General features: G+C 37.3%; 2 protein-coding genes across 6 annotated transcripts in view; both read left to right on the forward strand.

Annotated features, from left to right (window-relative positions):
• Window positions 1–15,391, forward strand: part of LOC114456939 (SAM and SH3 domain-containing protein 1-like) — an 88,785-nt gene extending 73,394 nt beyond the window's left edge. For 3 of the 5 annotated variants that reach the window (XM_028439023.1, XM_028439025.1, XM_028439024.1), the window contains 14 exons: window positions 1,291–1,331; window positions 2,064–2,150; window positions 2,229–2,341; window positions 5,046–5,147; window positions 7,249–7,381; window positions 7,635–7,999; window positions 9,134–9,220; window positions 9,378–9,521; window positions 9,605–9,737; window positions 9,853–10,022; window positions 10,103–10,309; window positions 10,896–11,046; window positions 12,183–12,314; window positions 15,058–15,391. In XM_028439023.1, coding sequence (XP_028294824.1) covers window positions 1,291–1,331; window positions 2,064–2,150; window positions 2,229–2,341; window positions 5,046–5,147; window positions 7,249–7,381; window positions 7,635–7,999; window positions 9,134–9,220; window positions 9,378–9,521; window positions 9,605–9,737; window positions 9,853–10,022; window positions 10,103–10,309; window positions 10,896–11,046; window positions 12,183–12,314; window positions 15,058–15,158 — 1,966 coding nt within the window. In that variant the 3' untranslated portion in view covers window positions 15,159–15,391. Of the gene's footprint in view, window positions 1–1,290; window positions 1,332–2,063; window positions 2,151–2,228; window positions 2,342–5,045; window positions 5,148–7,248; window positions 7,382–7,634; window positions 8,000–9,133; window positions 9,221–9,377; window positions 9,522–9,604; window positions 9,738–9,852; window positions 10,023–10,102; window positions 10,310–10,895; window positions 11,047–12,182; window positions 13,147–15,057 lie in introns of those variants that run through there. The other 2 variants (XM_028439021.1, XM_028439022.1) reach the window with 2 other exon arrangements.
• A 3,876-nt stretch (window positions 15,392–19,267) lies between these two features.
• LOC114456685 (zinc finger protein Dzip1-like) lies at window positions 19,268–25,430 on the forward strand. The gene is made up of 6 exons (XM_028438621.1): window positions 19,268–19,377; window positions 20,797–22,169; window positions 23,716–23,783; window positions 23,869–23,920; window positions 24,084–24,201; window positions 25,225–25,430. Exons 1-6 carry the CDS (start codon window positions 19,363–19,365, stop codon window positions 25,297–25,299), a joined length of 1,701 nt encoding a protein of 566 aa, XP_028294422.1. The 5' UTR covers window positions 19,268–19,362; the 3' UTR covers window positions 25,300–25,430.
• Window positions 25,431–25,908: the final 478 nt, after the last annotated feature.

Consider the following 25,908-nt stretch of genomic DNA (forward strand, 5'->3'; position numbering starts at 1 on the left):
TGATGGACCAGGAGCTTCTGGACAGACGTGGGCAGTACAGCTTGTGAATTTTACAGCGGTCCGACAGCGTTCGCGCATGCGTCCCTGGCACTGCTTCAACTGTGAGATACCCTCACGAGGAGCGACTGGATTTCAAACATGTTTGATTTCCTTACAACCATACGATTGCTGATTGTGAGTTGGTCGTGAGGTGTTCATCGCTTCTCGTGACCCCATGTATACTACACGATGCATGACACACGATCTAGCAGAGACTCGCACAATCCCAAAAATAGACGCATGAGTCGAAAATTGGCTCGAAATGGGCCAAAAACCACACAGTGTATGCCTGCTTTGGGTAGAGTTAGGAATTTGAGTAATGAAGGGTTAGGGTAATGAACAACACTTAATGATAGCCTTCATGACACCTTATTAATGCTAATGACAGGTGTCACGTTATAATAATGACAGCGTAATGTATGTATGAATGTAATGTATGTGTAAAACTTCAAGTAAAGTGTGACCAAATATATCTGACAATTTAGCATCTATATGTGAGAGAATGTGCTTTCTGAATTTAAGAATGGATCAGGCACTTTTATCAGGTCAGCTAAGAACAGGGACTCAATCAGTCGTAAGATTATTTAAGCAGAAAATCTTACGCCTCTTATTGCTTTCAAATATTATTTGTAGAGCGCTGTAATAAATGAAAAGTGATTAGTTATTTGAAGTTATGGCTTAAATTTTGTCTTTCATGAAAGTGGTTTGCACTGGAGTCACTAGAGTAAATGTTGACCTCACAGCAGTTTCTAAAACATACAACAATTACATAAAAAGTAAACTGCACAAAGTTTTTGGGCAGCGTCTTTGATTTAGTGTTGTTGTTTTTTTAGTAAGTAAGTAAAAAGGAGTTCTGATGTGATTTTTTACAACAGTTTTCAGATGAGGTAGAGTTAGAACAAACAGCTCAGAGAGACAAACAGTGTGGTGGTGGGGGGGAATGCAGAGGCCACGTTAGCGCTGATGTTGCTGCAAAATGGTGAGCACACAGAGAAAGGCTCCTATTGTGGTGGTGCTGGTCAGAGCTCTGGCTTCTGTCCATCAGCCTGCAGCGGATTTCTCTCTGCGTCATGTTAGTGTTATTAACAGTGAGCCTGTTAGGGGAGGAAATCTAAATGAGTTGTGAGGGGACATGCTGTGGGGTAACAGGCCAATATGAAGAGAATAACTTTGGATCGCAGGTACTGATACAGTTTTTTCTGTTAACTCTGTTCTTTTATCTACTCTGTTGATGTCTTTTTCTACGTTTAGGTTTCCTGTGCACAAATCCAGCTCGGATGATGGATCAGGAGGTATGTCAATCTACTACTGATATATCCTACTCAAGTACAAGTACTGTTACTTGATTGAAATTGTAGTCAAGTACAGGTACAAGTAAGTCATGCATAAAATACTCAAGAACAAGTAAAAAGTAGCTCAATTAAATAGTACTCAAAGTAAAAGTTACTAGTTACTTTCACCCCCCACGTTTATTTTCTCATGTATAAACTTAAAAATGAAGAGATGAAATTAATGAACTTAATTTATTTTCCACAAAGGAATCTGTATAAAATAAAAGGTTTGTCAAAATGTACATTTCTTACACTAGTCAATTCAATTCAAATTTTTTTAAATATTATCAGTATAGTTACATTTATGAACTCTAAACTGAGAAAATAACCAGCATTCAGTCCTGTTTTAGCGCGGTGCATTAGGTTTAATCTGATTGGTTGGCTATGATGTGATGCATTTGATTGTTGTCTGGTCATTTAGTTCTTTGTAGTTTCACAATGTCTGTTGATCATTTTAAAACAAAAGATCTATAATTTACAGATTACTACTTTTAAAACGTACTTAAGTACAAGTAAAAATACTGATTTATAAATATACAAGTACCCATAAAAGCAAGTCAACTACAGTAACATAAGTAGTTTCAACCTCTGGTATTACATAATATCTTAAAGCTCTTAGAGATTTGTGATCCCTTTTTAGACAAAAAACCTATTTTTATGTTTGTTGTAAAGTAACAAGGTGGTTTTCTTTAGGAAAATGGGATGGAAAGAGAAAAAACAAGTCTTTTTGGCACAGTTTCCGAAAGTCACAGAAAGCAGGAGTGCGTCAGCTTTCTAAAGGTAAACATTTGTAAATAACACACCCGTAAATTGAAGATGAACTGCTTTGTGGTCATGGTAAAAACTGTGTTTTTGCAGGCGATGACATTGGCTTTGTGGCCAGTGAGATCACAATGAGTGATGAGGAGCGGATTCAGCTGATGATGATGGTGAAGGAGAACATGATTTCTATAGAAGAAGCACTAGCACGGGTATGAAAGCACGATATTCTCCACTTCTCTCTTTGAAAGCCTACAACAATAGAAAAAAGTCGTTACAGAAAGAGATGTAAAGATGATTGCTCTATATAAAGCATGTGGCTTTAGAAGCTGGACAGTTTACTGTAAGCCAACACTCTGTTATCTACATATTTTATAACATAAAGCACATAGTCCTGCAGCAAGACCTCAGCACCTCTGAGGGCCATTAATAAATCTCCACAAAGGCAAGTTTACTATTATTAGTGAGTCAGACTGTCCAATAAAGGTTTATATAAAGCGGCTATATGATGCATTCCTGTCAATTATAATTGTAATCGAATAATTGATAATTAATTACAGTTATGGCATAAGTTAATTATAATTTTAATGGGGTGTCCCGATCCGATATCGATATTGAATATTGGCCCGATATTAGCCTGAAAACAAATATCGGGGATCAGATTCAAATTTCCAGATCCGATTTTTTTTTTTTTTTAATTCAATTTTTGTAGAATACTGTAGATATTATGTTGAAGGTTAAAATGATGTAACCGATTGGTTAATAATAAATGGGTCAGTTTTTCTCATACTTACTGTTACTGACTGTTGTTCTCTGTTTGAGTAACATCACTAGATCAAATCTTTTCTAACATTCCACACTACAAAATAAGGCATTATTATTTATTTATTAAAGAAAACAGAGAGAGAAAAAAAAAAAAAAAATTATGTATCTTTCGTTCTGATATTGGATCAATATCGTATCGGCCAATACGCAAGGTTGCAATATCGGTATTGTATTGGAAATGAAAAAGTTGTATCGGGACATCCCTAAATTTTAATTGTAATGTTAAAAATTTGTTGCTGTTGTGATCATAATTAAAGGTATTGTGGAGGATGTTATTTTGGCTTCTAATTCCAGGTGGATCATCTAGACTATTGGTTCTCCTAATTGACAATCATTATGACGTAAGGCCGTCGTATGCTCGTCCCCAGCTAGTTTTTGCTTGCTGCGCAAAACCCTCAGTCCGAACGTGACTGAAGCGACCAGATTACATTCAAATCAATGTAAATGACGCAACCTCAAGTTATCTCCCCTCAAGCGACGTGATTTGAGCGACTAGTCAAGCGTGACCTCGTCGCTCAAAGTTGATAAATTTGAACTTTTTAAGTGACTTCAAGCAACAACTCCCCCAGCCATTACTGTCTGTAGAGCTGAGGCAGCAGCCCCTCCCTCCCGCTACAGTGAGATGGCTGCAGCGGAGGTCTGCAGCTAGGACCTCTTGAATTTACCGGGGCACAATTTAAGTGGTTAACTTTTTGAATAAGCTTACATTCTGCATGAACTCATCCTTTAGTAACCCCGTGAGTTGATCATTTAAAGCATAAGCGGCGCTGTCTATGATATGGCCGGAGAAGAAGTGATCAACCCTCTCTCTCCTCTAGAGCGATGAAGTGATGGAGTGATCAAAAGCGCCACTATGTTCAAGCGACTCATCACGGGCGATTGAAGTGTTTGTGTGTCTCGTGAGCTACGGTTTCAGTCATTTATTGAAGCGTGTATGAGCGATGCCGACACCAACTTGTAAACAGAGCTGTGCACGAGGAAAACTGGGCTCGTGCACGCTCTCTCACGCTCGTTTAATGGGCGTTCCCTCTTGGGAGCAGGTAGAGGGTTGTGCGTTTTTTGTTTTTGGCATAGGAATTCTATAAAAACTACTATTTAATTAAGCGCAAAACTGGGGAACCATATTAGAGTTTTATGGCTTACACATACGTAATTAACAATCATTAGAATATGTTTCAGATGAAGTTTTCCCACTACCTGTCAGTTCTCTTGAGGATTATTTTCTCTTTTTTGTTCTAATTGAGGGCTATACTTACAAAAAAAGGCTCAAGCACCCACACTAAAGACATTAATACCTACATTTTAATGGATAAGGAAGCTTAACAAGTGTATTTAGTGTATTTTACAGCTAATTTAAGACATGGGTCAAAATGCTAACAGGAAGCTAACACAAGAGGAAGGTTACTTTTTATGTTTTTTTTTTTTTTTCAGGGTCAGTAATTGTGATTAATTTAATTTTAACTTTAGTTGTTTTTATGTCTTTCTATTATGAAACAGCTTTTTGCACACACCATTGTATAAATCACCTCTACTTTCTGTATAGTTAATATATTTGTATTTTGCACATTAATTGTACAGGTGTATTGTATTTAATGTACAGGTTTTGTTGAGTAACAGTGTTGCATGTCACTGTTAGTTATATAGTTCTTATACCTCTTGATTTTATTCTTTTATTACATAGGCATTAACTGGCGGTCGGCAAAGCAAGGATTTCATTGTACAGGGAAACGTATTTCTAACTGCACATATGACAATAAACACTTTGAATTTGAATTTTATTACATATTTTATAAGAGACTTTGAGTAGAAAAATAATAATTGCAATTTTAATTGTAATTATTATTTTTCACTGTAATGTAATTGCGTTGTAAATGAACATGGACAGTTGAAGATGCAATTGTAATTGAATAATGTACTTGACCCCAACCCTGATTGCTGGGAGCTACAGCACATGAGTCTGTACTACAGGAACAATAGTTTGTGCTTCAAATCGGCCTCTTTTGGCCATTTCCAACTTAACTGAGAATAAAAACCTCTTCAACTCCTAAAATAACTTCTAAAGTTATTCTAAAATTCTTCTTTGTTTTGCAGCTGAAGGAGTTTGAGGTCCAGAACCGACAGGCTGTCAGGTCTGACGTAACAGAGTGGGCCCATTTCTCCGCTCACAACTCTAACGATTCGTTCTGCTGCAATGTAAGTGTTTATTCTCAATCTGAGTGTTTGTTTTCAGAGGTGGAATCCTGCCCCGTGTGGCCCTTCAGTGCCAAGCTGCTGACAGAGCCTCGCTCTCATGGACCAGGGCCCCACTAAAGCCTGGCAGCCTGGGGCTCTGTCCCAGGCACGGGGTATTGGGCTGACTTCTATTCACTGTAGTCAAAGCGCTAACCCTGTATTGTGCTCTGCTGAGCAGGTGGATTCAGTGCTATTCTGCAAGCTGCAGCTGTTTTTGCGAAAACCAAATGATTAGTGGCCATTCTACAGACTATGTGGATGAAACAACCGTTTCTCTTTTTTCCCAATGTGTAAATACATCAGCTGTGAGAGAATACTTCTCCAGAATTTCCATCTGTAGGGCCCTATAAAATCTGTGTTAACGGAATCACAGACGGAATCGCAGACGGAATCACGGAATCGACCAATGAAAACGGTTAAACGCGGAAATGGACAGAATCGGCATGAAACGCCATTACCGTGGGGCAAGGAATGTTTTTTTATGGGGAAATGTTTCTGAGGACCGCTTATTTGGTGCACCGCCCTCCCTCCTCCTGTCCTGGCTGCATTAAACTCCGCCTAAATCACCACAAACATCCTCTAAAAATAACGCAATTCATCACTGACTCCCAAATACGGAGCCACCAGTGCCCGTTTAACTTTGCTGTGCCTGTAAAGCGCCGTCTGTTTTTCGTGTAGCGCAGCGGAGCTCCGTGAATACGTGATCAACTTTAATCATCTTCCCCTGCTCGGTGTTTGAACTGTTATGCCTGGTTAACTAAGAATAACTCAGTCCATGTTGTCCTTTAGTTCTTTTTATTCCAGCCTTTTGTCCGTGCCTCGTAGGTTCACATTCACAGTCAGCAAGCTACCTCAAGTACAACCATTTCTGTGGGAACTTCCGGTTTACAAAATAAAAGTTCGTTGGAGCAACAGTATTAGAATGTTACATTCGAACAACATCTCATCAGAGCTACAGAAGATAGGATCATTTAAATTAGGTTCATTTAAACTAAGTTGATCAAAACTTAATCAATAAACCTGATCAGATTCAATAAACCATTGATTCCCGAGAGGCAATCGGGTGACATCAATGCTGTTCTCATACATCTTTATATGACTTATAAATAATTAAAAAGGAGCGGTCAGAATAATCTGTCACTACATATCTACCTTTTAATCGTATCTTACTTTATTTTTGACATACATTTTTGTTTAATTATGAGTTTTTTTATTTATTAGTGTTTATTTTGTTTTCCCACAGGAATTAAAAACCAATATTTTCTTTAAAAAAAAAAACGGAATTTAAGAGAATGAATGTGGAAAACACAGAATTTGGAAAAAAATAAAATTTTATAGGGCCCTACGTTTGTTCACTCGACCATGAATTTGAACGTTATTTCCTGATTACTGATAAATTCAATCAAATCACGATCATGTTCCTTGTGATTCAACACATTATCTACAAACACATGCAGCTTGTTCACAGTTGAGCTCATGAGCTCATCGTGTCAGTCCTGTTTCTGTGAAAAAACCCTGGAACCAAACATAACAACCTTGGATCAATCTGACACTGAGAATGTTCATGTACATACCTTTAATTTAAATGTTCTACTGCACTACTTATCAATGCTCTACTGCACTATTTTCCTTTTATTATTATTATATTTTATTATTATCTTTCTTTTCTATTATTTTCCTTCTTTTATCTTATTTTTTAATTTTTATTTTGTATCTATTTAATTATTTTTTATACTATTATTATTATTATTATTATTATGATTATTATTATTATTATTATTATTATCATCTTGTTATTTGCACATTCTAGTCTAACTACTGTTTATATTTATACTTATGTTTATACTTATTATCATCTTTTCTAGCTGATTGTTTATTGTTGAAAAATTTTTGTTTTCACTATTGGAGAGAGCACAGTTGACCGAGTCAAATTCCTCGTGTGTACAACATACACTTGGCGAATAAAGATGATTCTGATTCTGATTCTGATTCTGAAGCAAAGATTCAAAAGATGCTCTTGAATGTCAAAACTGAGACGCAGCATTCTGATTGGTCCTTACAGCCCTGTGACCTGTCGGACAATGAGCAGGACGAGTCCACGACGTTCCGGAGGCTTCACAAACTGGTCAACTCAACTCGGAAAGCCAAGAGAAAGCTGATCAGATTTGAGGAATCAAAGAGGCCTGGAGGAGGAGGTAGGAATGTAGAGCACACGTGATGCTTCATTATGAAGAAATGTGAGACCAGCTGAAGATTTATGCTAGTTGTACATGTATTTTAATGACTAACATGTTTATTTCATTTGTATTCAAGACACTTGAGATAAGAATGACTGTATATTATATTGTTAATATAGGCTACAAAGTTTCAAAGTACAAAGTACATTTTCTGTTGGTGGTGTGGCTTGGGATGCACTACTGTAATGTGTTTTTTCATTCTCCCATACAGCAGAAAGCCTGTCCTCTGGAGACACCAGCATTTCTTTATACACGGGCATCCAGAGGAAGTCTGCATTCTGCCCCATAGACTCCCTGGCTTCAGCTCTACAGGAACAACTCAGCTATGACACAGACTCTGACAGCCTGACCACGTCACCTTCATCCAGCAGCCTAGACACGTGCAGCAGCCAGAAGCTCTCCCATCGCGTCTCCAAGCCTGCAGCGAGCCCTGTTAGCAGGGATAGCGGAGCAGCGGGGGGCACGAGAGAGGAGGCGGAAAGGGAGCGTTGCAACGATAAGGAGTCAAAGTTAGTGCGATCACTGACTGATGGAGAGCTTCAACACCCTGTCCTCAGCTCCATCAGCCACCACGGGGTGAGCACACAGAAGAACAGACGAGAAGAATCCAGTTTAACACTTTACCTGAAGTTTTATACATAAGGCTGACATTACACTGTCATTATTATGACATGACACCTGTCATTAGCATTAATAAGGTGTTATTAAGCGTCATTCTTTACCCTAACCATAACCATAACTCTAACCAGGGTTGGGGTCAATTATAATTGTAATTCTGTAATTGATAATTAATTACAATTAGAGTGTAATTGTAATTGTAATTTAAAAAAAATTGCTTTCATAACAGTAATTAATTTGTAATTGAGTCTCGATAATTGACTTTGTAATTATAATGGAAAATTCTACAAAAAATTGACAATTATAATTTAACACAAAACTGGTGAACCATGTTACAGTTATATGCACAGTTCTACACATGTAGTTAACAATTATTAAAATATGTTTAATATCAAGCTTTCCCACATTTTACCATTTTAAAATAATATAAATCTTGGGGTATAGGGAGCCTACTGACACAAGAAAGGCTCAGACGCCCACACTAATAATATTAAAACCTATATTTTCATGGATTAGGAAGTTTAACAAGGTAACTAATAGATATGAAAGACATTAGTTGATACTTATTTGTTTTAGTGTATTTAAAAGCCGTTTCAGGACCAGTTGTCATTAAAAATGCTAACAGAAAGCTAACACAAGGGGAAGGTTATTTATTTCAGACTCAGTGATTAATTGTAATTTTGTAATTGAGAACTTAATTGTAATTGACTTTCTGAGATAAAAAATAGTTGTTATTTAATTGTAATTGGGAAAAAATGTTGGTCACTGTAATCATAATTGAATTGTAATTGAACATGGATAATTGAAAACGTAATTGTAACTGAAATATGTAATTGGCGCCAACTCTAACTCTACCTAACCCCACTAGATCCCTCCACCTCACTCAAAAAATACCAACATAGCTCCAAAGGTGTCATAATCTAGGGAACGACACTTAATGACAGCCTTCGTGACACTTATTGATGCTAATGACAGCGTAATGTCAGCCTTATGTATAAATCTTCAAGTAAAGTGTTACCAAATCCAGTTGAACTGACCATCAGGACAGCTGTGAGGTGTCGTTGTGATGTATTTTGCTTTATCTTTCTGCAGAGGGCATGCAGCTTCGGAGGATTTGACCTGACCAACAGATCCGTTCATGTGCATACTTGTGCATGCAACTCTGATAATAATGGTCCAGTATGTAAACACTATTCCCCCAATTTTGAGATTCATTAAACATTAAAAAGCATTGGCACTTGTCATTGTTTGAGTAATGACACTCAAGGTTATTAAGGATTTTATTACTGTCATTCACTTTTTTTTGACTTTTTCTTTCCGTGTTCTTGTGAATTAGAGCAAAGATGGAGACGTTGGCGTGAAAGATGGGGTTAAGTCCCCCCCAATATCCCGTATCTCACTGGGGAGAAAGGTCAAGTCAGTTCGAGAAACAATGAGAAAACGTATAACCAGGAGATACCATTGTTCCCTCTCTGAGCAGGTTTGTCCCAGAAGGGTTTGATCATGACCAAAGGAATATAATAAACGTTTATGGAGTTGTTTGTTTTTGTTCCTGTGTCCTAGTCGAGCCCAAACCGTTCAGCCAGCTGCCCCCACTCCCCTCACACACACTCAGACTCTTTAGAGAAGCCCAAACTGAAGCCTGGGGGTTCTGTGGAGAGCCTACGCAGCTCCCTCAGTGGACAGAGCTCCATGAGTAAGTCTGGACATCCTGTTTGTCAAGTTTAGTGATGGCTTTTCAAAATAAGAGTGCAACTCTGCCATACCTGTTTAGGTTTGTGCTCTGATTTGTTCCTTTGTGACTCTTTGAGGTGGTCAGACAGTGGGAACCACCGACTCCTCAAACAGCAACAGAGAGAGTGTGAAGTCAGAGGATGGAGAGGAGGACGAGCTGCCCTATCACGGCCCTTTCTGTGGACGAGCTCTGGTTCACACCGACTTCATCCCCAGTCCCTACGACAGCGACTCACTCAAACTGAAGGTTTGAATAACCTCATCACACACTAATAAACCAAGCTGTGTTTATTCGAACACTGGAGCATCGCTGCTTTTGCTTTGCAGAGCGGAGACGTGATCGACGTCATCAGTAAACCTCCCATGGGGACGTGGATGGGAATGCTCAACGGCAAAGTCGGCACCTTTAAGTTCATTTATGTGGACGTTCTCAACCAAGAGGAGGCAAAGCCCAAAAAGACCCGCAGAAGGAGAAAGGCCCGGCAGCCCAAACCCACGTCTGTGGAGGAACTGCTGGATCGCATCAACCTCAAAGTAATCATCACATACAGTATCTCACACACACAGTAGCAGATAAGTTCATGTTAGCATATTCTCATAAAGACACAGTATAAGAAGTGTAAGAATACTGAAATATTCTACTCAAGTAGAAGTACAAGTAAGTCATACATAAAATACTCAAGCACAAGTAAAAAGTAGCGAACTCTAAAACAGGCGCTGTGCATTAGGTTTAATCTGATTGGTCGGTTATGATGTGATGCATTTGATTGTTGTCTGGACATTACATTTTTAGTAGTTTCACAATGACGGTTGATCATTCTAAAACAAAAAATAATAATTTACTCTGTAACGGTTGGGTGTTGTAATGTAATGAATTACTTTACTTCTTTTAAAGCGTACTTAAGTACAAGTAAAATGACTGATTTAAAAATATACTCCAAAATGTACAAGTACCCATCAAAGAAACTCAGTAACTTGTAATCCATTACTTTCACCTCTGCACAGTATTTACAATAAAGAGTTGTAAGTTAATACTAGACTTTATTTAAAAACTCGTTATCAAATGAATGATTTCCTCAGATGTGAATCATCCTGTTTTCTTGTCCCGTCCTCTCTGCAGGAACATCTTCCCACCTTCCTCTTCAATGGCTACGAGGACTTAGACACGTTCAAGCTGCTGGAGGAGGAGGACCTGGATGAGCTAAACATCAGAGACCCTCAGGACAGAGCGGTGCTGCTCACAGCCGTAGAGCTGCTACAGGAGTACGACGGTGGGTGGATCAGTGACATACCTGCATGATTGTGCCCTAGTTTGCACTAAATGACATCTTCATCCAAGCAATAAATGACATATTTGAGTCCCTACAGGATCTTCACTTCTAAATTCCTTGATTTTGAGACCCAATTTCTGTGTAAGATGTTAAATGTATTTCTCCATAAAAAATAATAATAATAAAAAAAAATGTAATTGTCATCATCAAAGGTTAACACTACATGTAGTGCAAAGTTTTTTTTTAACAGCAATGAATGATTTATTCTTGCAAAAAGAATGATAATCCACTTTTTTATATTGCATTATTGTAATCATCTTTTGTGTATTCTTTAGGGGTGTTTTTTTAAGAAGATACAAACTATAGAAATAAATCTATTTAGGTGCCACTAAACCAGGTTTTTCCAACCTTGGGTTCAGGACCCAATATGGGTTCACCTGAAATTCCTGAAAATTTTTTAGTTTAAAACGGCACACAATCTTAAACAACTGTATTTCTATACTTTCACTTTGTGGAACTAATTAAACTAAAATGCAGTAAAAATAAATAAATAAATATATTTGAGCTCAAACGTGATCAAAAAGTAACTCTAGAAAAAAATGTCTTTGGAATATCAGATATCAGAATGGGGTCACGATCCAAAAAACCACTGCATTAAATACTGTTTCTTTCCACTTATTTACAATGTAGGATTCTTTAAAATGTGTGTTATCACTCGTTCATTCCTTCATTATGCTCTATAGTTGTTTTAAATAGTTGTCTAAGCAAAATGTTGTTGTCGGACAAAGGGGGTTCTTGGATTCAGAAATAAGAGAAAAGGGGTAGTTGAGCCAAAGAAGTTAGAGAATCACTGCTCTAAAGCAGCGTTTTGTCTTTTATTTTGAAAAAAACTTTTCTTTTGACAGGCATGCTGTGAAATGCAGGTTGCACAGGAAAATATACAGATTTATGCTTTTAAAAACATTATATATGTGTTTTCAACAGCTATTTTTGAAACACTAAATTTGGTTGGTTGAATTCTAAAAAAAAATTGGTTTCGGTCCCTGGGCCTTGAGTTTGATTGAGTGATTTGCATTCCAACCTAAGCTCGTGTGATGTTACAGTCTGCCCCCTGTTGGTGTTAATGTGTCCTGCAGGAAGCAGTGACCCTGAGCAGGGCAGTGCATCTGGAGGCTCTGAGGAGAAGCTGCTCCAGGAGAGGCGTGGCCTATTGGGAGACTCACCACGGGACTCTGGCTGCTACGAGAGTAACGAGAACCTGGAGAACGGTAACGACAGCCTGACTCGCCTGTGACCTGCTCCTCTGCCTCATCCTTCTCCTCAGTAACCATCATAGTCTCAGCTCTTTCTCCACTATAACCACCACTCTCTCCTGGAAAGACTCTGCTGTGCTGATTCCTCACCATTTTCTAAACTCATGATGATTCTTTGGTTTGTTTCTGCTGTTCTGTCCGTGTGAGGAAATCCACTCTCCCTCCTGGACTGAGCAGCGTACCGACACATGCTGCTTGTTATGGGTTTTCTTTTCTTATTTGCTGAAAATTCTGATCGTTGGTGCATGATAAGGAAGCTTTAAAAGTGGTTTAAAAAGTTTTTTAAAAAAAAAACCCAAAAAAACAATTCACATTATACACAAGGTCACATTATCCACAGATTACACATTTATTTTGCTTTTTTTTTCACAGCTCTGTTATTATCACTTCTGTGGTCTTCAGGTTCAGTCTCCTCTGTGAGAATGTAAGAAGTGTTTTTTTGTGAATAGGTTTTTGAATGTCGCAATTGTACGTGGTTGGAGAACAAAGTGGTATCACTCTCTTACAGTAAGGCGTTTGTCTTTAGCCGCTAAAAGCGATTGTAGCTCAGTATTTAAAAATGTGCCTAACAGACATGATGATGACGATCTAAGTATTTACTTTCCAGAGTAAAGGTACTCTTTACATTGCAGTGTTTTGTATATTTGTAAATTCCTTACAAGCTGAGTGTTTAGGTTTTAAAATAATTAAAGTTAAATTTGTCTATGAAAGGAGTTCAGCATGAATAGAGTTCTTTGAAGTGTGCTTCTGTCATGGTTTGGCATGATGAATAAATGGCTTCATGCTTTACTGCTCTCAACCGTTCACTTCTTTTACCATCATTTTCTCTATTACTTTGAAAAACTCACAACATTACTAACCCAAATGAAACTAAACTTTGTTAGTAATGAAAATAACTGAATACAACATTTACCTCACTATTAGATTCAGAAAACAAACTTAGATGATGATCATTTTAAGATTTATTCTTATAATCCCATTCTGTCCGTTCACTTTCTTCACCATAAAAGGGTGGCACCTTGCAATAATACTGAATTGTGTTGTGAAAGGAAGTGGTTTTCATCAAAATTGGTGGGACTTCTTGAAGCGTGGAGAAAGAGTTTGTTATCCTATAATAAATCTCTTCGTAAAGCCAAAACTTCCTATTATTCATTAATAAAACAAACATCAAAATTCACAGCAATGTAGAGCATCTACTCCTGTTAACCTGAGCAGTGATGACTTCAACTTCTTTACAGATCAGTTTTTAAACATTACAGACAAAGCTAAATTGCTCCCTGCAGTTATGATTAATACTTGCAGAATACACACGCACAAAAACGTGTGTGAAATGTTTTTGATAATGCTTCGATTGTTTTTCCTACTCTGGCCTACTTTAAATGAAACTGGGTTGAATGTGGCCATGAACTAAAATTAGTTTCACACTCCTGGGCTAATATTTGATGTAAATTTGAGTAATAATGTCCTGTGAGCTCAATTAAGCGATCTGGAGGGTTGGTTGGTTTCAATCCTACCTATCAGACAGAACCCACTTTGTTCATGTTAATAATCTTACCTCAGGGCATGCCAGAATTAATCACGGAGTTCCACAAGGTTCAGTTTTAGGACCATTACTCTCTACATTATATATGCTTCCACTCGGTAACACTATCATAATTTAAATTTCCGTTGATTTGTGAATGATACACAGATCTAATCGTCAAAAAATTAAATCAGATGAAACTCATCAGTTATTAAAACTCTAGACCTGTCTTAAATACATCACATGCTGGATGAGCCGTAACGTTCTCCTTCTCAACCAAATCTCCAGTTAAATCAGAATGCTGCAGGCAAAATACTAACAGGTACTAACAGGAGAGAGCATATCTCTCCAGTATTGGCTTCTAAAATCTAGAATAGAAAAATAAAATAATAATAAAATCTTCCTGTTAGCATACAAAGCTCTACATGATCAAGTTTCTATATATCTTAAAGACCTGTTAATGACCTATTGTCCAGGCAGAACTTTCCACTGTTTGCTTGTCTACTGGACGTTTCTAGTGTATCTAGAATTTAAATGGGTGTCAGAGTTTTCAGCTATTAGGCTCCTCCAGGGTTTAACGTGCCACTCGCCAAATATGGGTAAAATTATGTTTTGCCGAGTAAAAAATATAGGTAACTCACCATTGGCAGGCTCCTCCAATAAGCCGACTTTCCTATAATTTTTTTATTTATTTTTTCCAAAAAGACTTAATTGTGACAAACTCAAAAACAAAAAAAATCATGTGAATAAAATGTCTACAATTATGAAAGAAAGACATCAGTTTACATTTTATTGGTGCACCCACCACTGGGAAGTAAGTAACTGTGGTGTTTTCATATGATGCTGCTAATGTTGAAAATAAAATTTGTGCTTGTTTTAACTGTATTTTGACTTATTTTGTTCCTTACTGAAAAACAATCATTGAGCATCTTGCAGTTATCTTTATGCTATTTAGTGTTTCCAGAATATTTGTTGGTTAAAGTTGTGGTTATAAAAAAGTTTGTGGGTCGGTAACAAAAATATTTTGGCCGGTAAAACCTCACCCCTGAGTCTAGTTGTGTATGACCTGATATCATTGTTATATTTTACCCAATATAAATTACTCCATGAAAATCTAATCATTGTTTTGCATGGATACATGTCACAGCTACACGTGCTTCATTTGTTTTATTTTAGGAAGAAACCTAATGAAACCAACAACCCTGAGGAGATCCTTGTCTGGGTTTTCATCCTCAGGTTCAATGAAATCCAACCCAGATGAGTCAGGAAGGAGTTGATAAGGTCTACAACATGACATGATGGTGACTTTCACTGAAGTTCTGCAAAGAACATCTGCGTTCTTACAAGCACGTCAGCTCTGTGTGGAGGACAACATCAACATGAACAAATCACCTCCACAAGGAAGTACGATTAATCCTAAAGATTATTAGGATTCCCCCCGTCCGCCATGCTGTTCCCCGGCGAAGTGGGCCGACAACAATGCCAGGGAATGGGGGGGGGCTCCACCGATGCGGCTAGGAGGACCGAGCGCTGGGCCTCCGACGGCAGCGGCTGCTGCTCCTTCAGCCGCGACACGAGCCCAGCCTCACAACAGGGTTGGGGTCAATTACATTTGTCAGTTACAATTACAATTCAATTACAACTACAATGACCAGCATTTTTTCCAAATACAATTCGATCACAATTATTTTTTATCCTCAAAAAGTCAATTGCAATTACGTTCTCAATTACTGCATTTCAATTACATTTAATCACATTTACTGAGCCTGAAATAAATAATCCTATAAAAGTTAACCTAACTGTTGTGTTAGCTTTCTGTTAGCATCACTAATGGTTAACTTGTTAGGCTTCCTTATCAATGAAAATAAAGGTTTTAATATTTTTGGTGAGGAAATCTTGAGTTTTTTGTCAGTATACCCCTAGATTTATACTATTTTAAATTGGTAAAATGTGGGAACGCTAGATACACATTTTAATAATTGTTAACTACATTTTTGTAGAACTGTACATAGAACTGTAACGTGCTTCCCCAGTTTTGTGTTAAATTATAATTGACATTTTTTATAGAATTTTCATGGAAACTTTAATTACAAAGTTAATTATATGAACACAATTACAATTTGAACATGATTACGGCAGCAACAGATTTTTTTCATGCCGTAATTGTAATAATTATCAATTACGCAATTACATACATAAATACAATATAGGCCTCACAATACAATATGAAAAAATAAAATTCCAATGAAGAATAACAAATGTGTAACAAATCTTTGTTGATGAAAAACAATTTGACTGTCAAAGTTGGAGACTTTGCTTCACAAATAAAGAATGAAAACATATCTTCTTCTTATTGATAAAGTTTTGAAAGCTTTTGTTTAAAAGTGCAGTCTGCAACTCTTATAAAGGTGACTTTTTGTCATATTTGCTAAAGCTGTCACTATGTAAGGACAGTTTTATAAAAAACTAGTAGTTTGTGTGAAAAAACAGACTCATTGAGCCCTCCTGCTGCTTCTGCAGCCTTTGGCAGATTGCCAGAATGCAACGCAACCGAGCAAAAAGAACCAATCAGAGCCAGGTTTGTGTTTGATGGACTGTCTGACAGCTGTTTCTCACAGGCCCCGCCCCTTTCCCAGAGCTGAGCTGTAGCGTCAGCTTTTTTACAGTGTATGGTCTGGAGGAGTAGAAGATGAAATTAGCAACTTTTCTGCTTGAAAGGTAGTTACTGCTGCTTGATTTACATTATGTTTGATTTGTAATTGTTACACTGGAACTCTGTGGTGCATGTGTTCATGTGCGCGCAGCAGGGCAAGAGAGCAGCTGAGAGGGAGGGGGAGAGAGGGATCTGAGAGTTGCGGACTGCACCTTTAAGGCCTTTACATTGCAGTGTTTTGTATATTTGTAAATTCCTTGAAGGCTCAGTGTTACTTGCACGTAATGGTCTGAGGTGTTTACCTCGTCTGTAATGGTCACAATAACTGACCATTAATTGTAATGGTCAGTTATTGTGACCATTACAGACGAGACCATGTCCACTTTAGGTATTTTCTATCATACACTATACGTAAATAAGTAGGTTTTGAGTTTAGCTTTAAAGGTGGAGAGAGTAGCAGCTTCTCGTACTAAGAATGGGAGCTGGTTCTAAAGGTGAGGAGCCTGGTAGCTGAACGCTTTTCCTCCAATTCTACTTCTGGACACTTTAGGAACTTCCAGTAGACCAGCAAACTGAGTGATCTGCCCAGATGATAGGTCACTAACAGGTCTTTAAGATATACAGGAGGTTGATCATGTAGAGATTTGTATGTTAACAGGAGGATTTTAAACTCTATTCTAGATTTTACAGGAAGCCAATGAAGGGAAGCTAATACTGGAGAAATATGCTCTCAGAGAACTTAAAATAGTGTGATCAAAATAAAATTACACCAATCATATGCATTTTTAGCAATGCTAGTTCTTTCACAAAATAAAAATATTTATGAATAACACATTGAGAATATAAATAACAAATGAAAAAACATCCCCAAAGAGAACGTAAAATAGTCTAATCAAAATAAAGTTACACCTATCACACTTATTTTAGCAATACACACATCCGTTGTTTAATAAAAACAAAAAATATTAATGGACAAAACAAACAATTTAAATAAAAAATGAAAGAAAGAAAAAACTACACTGAGAACTTAAAGTAGTGTAACTCAAAGAGTGTTGCTACATTTTACATCTACTGTTCTATACATTTTACAATACAAGTGATTGTGGAATTATGAACAGGACAATAAAATAAAATTCCTGTCCAAAGTTCATACAATTAAGCTTTAAACTGAATGAGATATTCGGAGTTTAAAGCTGAATAAGCAGACGGTCTGACCTGAGACTTTCAACATGGCTGCTGCTTGATTCAAGGGTGTGCAACGTCAGATTTGTTTCAACTGCAATGATACTGTTCATGAATTATTTCATAAAATTGCCTTAAATGCAGCTTTGCAGAACAGCTGAATTTTGACAGGTAGTCATGGTAACTCAGGATAAGTTAGAACTAGAGATGTCACGATACCAAAATGAGTAACCACGATATCAAACAAAGTATCACGGTTTCGGTTAATATTCAATACTGAAGCCTTTTTTTTATTGGTATTATTTTTATGAACTGCAATGTATTTGTACAAGTTAGATAAACTTATTAATTATGTATAGTGTTGTTTGGTGCATGATAAGAGTACATGAACAAAAGCATATGAGCAATAAAAAACTAATAAATAAAGTTAGAATTTATATGTTTGAAATTCAATTGTTTCCTTTGCACATTAATTTGTTTAACTAATATATATAACAAATTCACTGTCGTATTTTTTTTTTTTTTTTTACAATTTGACAATAATACTTCTCCAATATAATAAACCATAGAGGATGAAATACAAACAGGAGCTGATTCCCTGTGAAAACTATATTTGGATGCATTTTTTGGGTGATGTCACTGGTGTTTTATGGTTGGATTGGATATGATATCTCCTCTGTATGTATATATGCTGTAAATATTGTTTGTAATTTTTTTTTTATTAAAAAAAAAAAAAAAAAAAAAAAAAAGATCGCTTTGAGTCCGTGCGAAAAAACAAAACAATAATGTGTTCTTCCTTTGGCTCCTATAACTGGTAACAGCGCCTGCACAGTGGACCTCCTTCTGCTTTACCGTCTCTGCCTCGTTTAAAGCCAAAATAGTTCCAAATGAGACTTTTAGAGTTTGTTTTTTTGAGTGCTTCTACCATGTGTTCTCTCGTGTTTGTGACTGCAGCCGTGCATGCGTCCAGGCGAGACGACAGAACTTCAGCTTGTTGATCGTTTTGAAGCAAGTTTCTGTCGAAGCGGAGCTGTCTTCAGTTCCTTCTTGCCAGCAGAAACACACAAACAGCCAATCAGCTAACAGACGGGCGGACCCAGAATGCGGACACTGCCAATCATATCTCCTGACGTCACCAGTAACAGGCAAACAGCCAAATATTCAGCACCTGTGGAGTCTGGTTGCCATGTTGGTATGTTTTCAAGTAAATAGCGTGCAGTGAGCTTAGACTGTACAGTGAGAAGCCCGGAAAAGAGTAGAGGCAGCTGCTATGTAGTAAACTGGTACCGGTAGTATCGTAATACACGGTAGTAACGTCGTGTAGAATTTCTAGTATTGTAGGTAGTAGGTTGTCACAATTTGGCACCGCGGGGTACTGCGGGTATCTTGCAACTATAGTTAGAACAGCTCATTGTTGACAGGTAGTCATGTTAACTCAGGATAAGTTAGAACAGCTCATTGTTGACAGGTAGTCATGGTAACTCAGGATAAGTTAGAACAGCTCATTGTTGACAGGTCGTTAAGGTAATGGATTCCAGAATTTGAAAGCCATGTAGAATGTAGAGACAACACATTAAAAACGACTAAAGTAGGTCTATAATTTTTAACACACCCCTTAAATATTGAGCAGGAGTCCTCAGTGAGCAATGTTTGTACCTAAGGTAAGTTATAATGAATCGTGTGTGTTTCAGAATTAAATTTGCATTAGGAATTGAGTGTTTACAAGGTCTGTTGAAAGAGGATTTTACTTTTATTCTAAATTAAAGAGAAATTTCAAATGAAAGCTTTTAAACCATCCATGAAAAAGCTACTTAACCTCCCACCTTTCTATAGACATACTTCCTACGGCACTGCACTGGTATTATAAAATAACAAATATATAAATAAATTGCAGTCACAAATAGATCCAAACATGAATGTGTGCCCTTTTCAGCCCCTTTAGCATCTGATACAATTATAAAGCATCACCAATTGACTTGTAAATTCACAATAGACCCAAAATAGCTAACTAGTAAGGACTGTTCTTGATACTTGTTAATGTTTACACACAAAGATGCACTTTAACATGCAGGATATGAACAAAATCTTGAGTTTTCATTGGTTGTCATGTTTTATTTACAGGTAAACAAGTGCAAATTTAGTAAACACCCACAAACTAGGCAAACAATGAAAAAATAAAAATAAAAAAGGTCTTTAAAATTGTATAAAATAAGACGGAAACCCAAAACAAAACTCTTAAGTTACATCAGAGTGGAAGTTAAAATGATAAACTATTCAAACACTAAATGACAAAGTTTTTTAATTATTACATTTATTTAATATGAAAATATAATTATATAAATCTCAAATCTATACACGTAAAAAAATGAAGCCTTTCAAACATGAAATAAAACGATGAGCAGTGCAGTGTGTCCATGTGATCTTTGTCTGTTTTAGTTCTCACATGTTATGGGGCGCCGATGGCAAAGAGCAGCTTTTGGCAACATTTAGCAACAAACAACATTTAAAAAAAACTTTTGTGAATGTATTTATTTAACCAGATTTAGAGCAATACTTGTGAAATTTGATATTTTTTCTTGTAAAAATCTAAAACTACATGTAAAATATTAAATCTTAATGTTACATTTAAATCTAAAGGTTAAATTTTAATCCAGATGCTAAATGTTAAATCGAGATGCTGAATGGTAAATATAAATGTTACATCTAAATCTTACATCTAAATGTTGAATCTAAATGTTAATTCTAAATGTTAAATCTAAATATTGAATGCTTAATTTAAACTTATTAGTTAAATATTGAGTTTGACCCATAACATTTAAATTTTACATTCAGATTTAACATTTAGATTTAAATTTAACATTTAGCATCCAGATTTCGATTTACCATTGACATTATATCTTTAGGAGAAGAAAATTATCACAAATTTTCCAAATGTTGCTGTAAATCTGGACAAAAGTAACAAAAAAGAAAAAATGTTTTGCTGCTCAGTGGTACGAAAAGTTGCTGTTTAATTTAACTTGCACAACTTTACAATCGGTGTCCCATAACATGGGGGTTCATATCTGCTGTTTCCCTTTCAGCTTTTCCTAGAAGGAGTTCATTATCCCTATGGTGGTTACACCCATAGGAGCCCTGCACCAGCACCAGCCATGACTCCATTCAAATTCCACCTGCGCCGGGAGAGCGTGGACTGGAGGCGGATCATCGCGGTGGACGTGGACCTGGTGGTGAGCCAGGTGGACGTGGACATGCTGCAGGAGCACATCAGCATGGTGACCTTCTGCAGCCTGGAGGGCGAGTGCTGCGTCCGCTGCAGAAACCCCATTGATCCCTCCTTAGTGAAGCTGCTGAGGCTGGCTCAGCTCTCCCTGGAGTGGCTCTTGTACTCCCAGGAGGTCCTCACCTACAACCTGGTCGCTGTCGAGGAGCGGCTGACTGAGTGCGATAGGGAGCACAAGCAGCTGCTCGGGCAGCTGAAAAAGCAGGAGGAGCATGACATCGAGCTGAAGCCCATCACAAACAATACATCTCTGGTCAACAGCCTCAAAACAGAGAACATCAGCCTCAAATCAGAGAACATCTGCCTCAAATCAGAGAACATCAGCCTCAAATCAGAGCTCAATAGACTAAAGGAGCAGATCAATGAGCAGCGGCAGACTATTGAAGCCAAAACATTTCTGGAAATGAAGCAGCAGTCACAGAAAGACCTGCTGAGAGCGACTCGTGTCAGCGACGAGGCGATGGCCCAGTTGGATCGCAAGCTCGACGACACCAAAAATAGCTTGCTCAGGGAGATGGAGTCCCTCTACAACCAAAACCTCCATGCTCTGGACAAAGTCAGTCAGAATCAACTTGTCAGGCAGGAGATACTTATCAACCCTGTGGACTCGCAGCAGCAGAGAGACATCTACAAGGAGATCCAGAGCCAGACAATCCAGATGTTGGAGCAGCAAAAAAAGAAACATAGTCAAAAATGGAAATCCAGGTTGCAGGGAGTCAAAGCTCAGCACAAATCTGAGACTGACAGGCTGATGGATGAGCTGAGCCAAATGCAGATGTACCAGTCTGAGAACCATAAGATGTCCCGGATTCTGCGGAAGAAGAAGCTCATCATCCAAGCTCAGAGGGAACAGATAAAGAGCATTTATTTAAACCCACCCATCAAAGAAGAAGAAGAAGAACAAAAAGAAGAAGCAGCAGAAGAAGAAGAAGTACCAGTCATCAAGAGTTCACCTGCACCAGAGCCCCAACAGAAGAGAGTTTCCACGATGAGGCCAGTGTCTGTTCCAATCTTGGATCCTATACAGGAGCTGTCAGAGGATTCAAGCACCATATCTGAAAAGACTCCAGCGAAGACAATACCCAAGCCTGAGCTCAGGAAGGAGGTGGCACTGACGCTCGTCAGGCCGGTGGAGAGTCAGAGAACGGAAACTTCTGGGAGCCTTACAGAAAAGTAAGATCAGAAAAAAATGAAGAAAAGAAAGCTGTACATACACATCAGAAAACACACGTGAATCACAAATGTAAATTCCAAGCAGATCATGATACCATAAACTCGGATTATGATTTATTACAACTAAAAATACATATGATTATTTATCGCCAATTTTGTTCTGTGCAAAAATGTTGTTGCACCGTTTAAAAAAAGAAAGGCATGTGTAGAATTGGCTCAGCTGAATTAAATTTGCACTCAATGGCCCTCATTTATCAACCTTGCGTAAAAATGGTGCAAATCTGAGTGCAAATGTGGTCGTACTACAGGACCAATGCGTGATTCATGAAACATTCGTATCTGACCAATCCCAGCGTACAAATGATCGGGTGTTGATAAATGCGGCGGCTGAATTCGATCAATATTTACGTGTTATGCCCTCCTGTTCCGCCTGTAAAATATTAAATCTAAATGTTAAACCTAAATCTAAATGTTAAATTTTATTCTAGATGTTAAATATTAAATCCAGATGCTAAATGGTAAATCTAAATGGTAAATTTTAATATTAGCGGAGGCCCCGCCCACTGAGGTCAAGCAAGAAAAGAAGCATTTCCAAGGTGAAAATCGGCATCCTCACATCAGAGGTGGAGCAAAACAAAGATGTGCTTTTTGACAGTGTGAAAACTGGACTGAAAGCATTTAAAGTCTCTGTGGAAGAGAATCAGCTACTGAGCAGGTGACGTCTGCCCCCCTGTGTGCGCTGAAAACAACTTCACAACAGAGACCCTGGAGACACATATGGATATGACGATTTTTTTTTTTTTTTTTTTACCTCAGTTAAAGCAATACATATCACATTAAAATAAATTAATGATTGAAACCTAGTAAAGTTATGTACACACTTCAGGTTAGATGTTAGTCTGATGTGGTTGATTCTTTAAGATTTATACAATTTTAGTCAACACTATGTTTCTCAGTGTAATTGAAATAATTGTGTGGAGAAGGTAGAATTTACCCAAATCTGATCATTTCACCAAAAAAAAAAAAAAAAATGCTATTAGAGCGCAATATAATCTATCAGTTTCATTATTTGGAAAATAATAACTTTATTTATAATCAAATAAAATACAAATACTGAAAGTCACTGTTTTAATTAGATTTTTTGGGTAATTGTACATTGAGTATTTTTTCCCAAGTGGAAGTATAATTTTACTCACACTTAAGTACAATCTACACTCTGTAATCTACGTTGCTACTTTTAGAATGAAGAATGAAGGAACTAGAACAAATATTCAGGCTATCAGGATGCCCGATCGTGAATGCGCCAAGTAATAACCTACAACTTAAGGAAATGACATCACTTTTTATTCTTTCAACACACAAAATTCCAGATTCAGGTTTACCTTTGTTTACAAAGCAGCCTGTGTTTAATATTTCTATATTTAGTTGTTCACCTGAGAAAATTGTGGTTGAAAGTCGATAATCTACACAAATAAATCAAATGGAATATTTGGTGATTGAGATTTAATTCTTCCTAAAAATCTCTTTGAATTCTGTCCCTGATCAGGAAGCCTCTGTTGAGCTTCATTGAGGAATCGGATCCTGAGATGGAAGAGGTAGAAAAGCAAGGAAAAGGTTGGCCGCTTGTTTACCTAAACAGTCCTCTTTCATCCTTATTGTTGTTATGATCACATTATTAATCTCCTCTGTTCGGTTGCAGTAAAGAAAAAGAACAAATTGGTGAGAAAAATGAAGATCTTGGGACAAAAGATGTAAGAAAAATTCCAAAAATGTTTCTTAACAAATGCTTGGAGTTGTGTGGTTGGGCCCACTTCAGATCAAACTGGTCCAAATGTGGCCTTTGAACTGAAATGAGTCTGACAGCCCTGGTGTAGATGGTAAACGAGTGAAAGCCTGTTTGTTGTGTGGGTTCAGTTCACAGAGTTGCAGGAGAGTATTGAGTGTTTTTCGTTGTCGGAAGAGGAGCACTGTGGAAAAATCTAAATCATCATCAGAGAGTGAGGAAAGTTCTACAGAAATGTCCTCCAGTCAGGTCAGCAGTCACATCCTTCAGTTTTTCCTTTTAATTCTTAACAAATATTTTCTTAAAAACATGCTTTAATGGGCCTTACAAAGTGGAGTGCATTTTGTCGCTTAAATCCACAGCTGAATCGAATTGGCTCAAAGTGTCCCAGAACTTTTGAAAAAAAAAAAGCATAAAAATGACCGTTTTATTTTTTATTGGATTATGTTTTTTAACAGTCCTGTATGTGGACATGAAGCAGTGAAGTAACTCACAGAGCTTTATGCCTTTATGATTCTTTTCTCTGAGATTTTAATCCTGGACATATGTTCTGTAACAATACATTTAATTTTTAGGCTACATAATAAATATAAATGTAAGACTGCAAACGTTTATTTCAACATTATTGTGCCCTAGTTTCCTCCTCTACGTATACATTAAATACAAAATATGTTTTAAAAAAAACTATTATCCAAGCAATAAGTGATCTTCACTTTAATTTTGTGACCAATTTCTAATTAATTTAGAGAAATCATGTCATAATTTGAGGAAAATGTAAGGATTTTGTACAAATTTTCAGTTTCACTTTAAAGATGACTGCAATCATGTGATATAGGCAGCGAGAAAACTGTGAGCCCTGCAAATATTGTTGAGTTTCATTTTCACAATGATTCATGTTTCCTCTGTCATTTTTACTTTCTCCAAAGGGCCAGATATGGCCCTTGGTCCTTGAATTTGATACAAGTGTCATAGGGGGTATGTGAATTAAAATCCAGAATTTGAAACGAATATAAATGGAGCAAATTACACATTTTATCTGAGATTACATTATTATGTTTAAGTGTGCAGGAGTAGGGGGCACAAGGCTTCAGGTTAAATATCTGATGGGGTACAGGACTGGGAAAAGTTTGGGAACTACTGGTCCAATCCATAGGCCAAACTTTCCATGCAGCAGTAAAGGTTATATATCATAGTTTTCCAGTTGAGTTGTCTTTGTCATTTGGGTTGAGGATTCCTTTATATGTGTGTCATGTTCTTGTTCTGATGTTCCAGGTCACATCTGACGTAAAGACAGACGGCACCATGAACGCCAGCCTGACTTCCCTCAACGACGTCAGTGAAACATAGAGGCCATTAGAAACATAAGAAACCCTGCAGCCAATCAGGAGATGTTGCAGAGACACAACAAACTCCCTCAAACTACTTCCTGCAATGTCTTTCCAATCCAGTCCAATACGACTTTATTTGTTAAGACGAAAATAAAATATGTAGCAGAAAAACTACATTTGAATTACAAAAAATTAAAAAGTATAAAACATGAGATTTAAAAAATGTCAAGGAATGTAGCAAAATAAAAGAAATAAAATGTATTTGACATCTAATGCCTACGCTCTGGAGCAACTCATTCTTTATTAGTTGACGTAGTTTAACTACACTTAGTGCAGCTTTTGACACTATAGATCACTATATTCTACTAGAGAGATTAGAGAAATTACTTGGAATCACAGGGACTGCCCTAAACTGGTTTAAGTCCTACCTATCTGATAGGTACCAGTTTGTACACGTGAATAATAAGTCTTCTGTGTACACTAAAGTAAGCTACGGGGTTCCTCAGGGCTCTGTGCTAGGTCCAATCCTCTTCTGTATCTATATGATCCCCCTTGGTAATGTTATGAGAAAATACTCTGTTAACTTCCACTGCTATGCTGATGATACCCAACTGTATGTATCAATGAA

This window comes from Gouania willdenowi, chromosome 22 (assembly GCF_900634775.1).
Source record: "Gouania willdenowi chromosome 22, fGouWil2.1, whole genome shotgun sequence".
In the NCBI taxonomy this organism is placed as follows: Eukaryota; Metazoa; Chordata; class Actinopteri; order Blenniiformes; family Gobiesocidae; genus Gouania; species Gouania willdenowi.

Coding starts and splice junctions, on each gene's coding strand:
- LOC114456685 (XM_028438621.1), top strand. Junction 23,921..24,083: donor AAGATCTTGGGACAAAAGAT/GTAAGAAAAATT, acceptor GTGTGGGTTCAG/TTCACAGAGTTGCAGGAGAG. Junction 24,202..25,224: donor CAGAAATGTCCTCCAGTCAG/GTCAGCAGTCAC, acceptor CTGATGTTCCAG/GTCACATCTGACGTAAAGAC.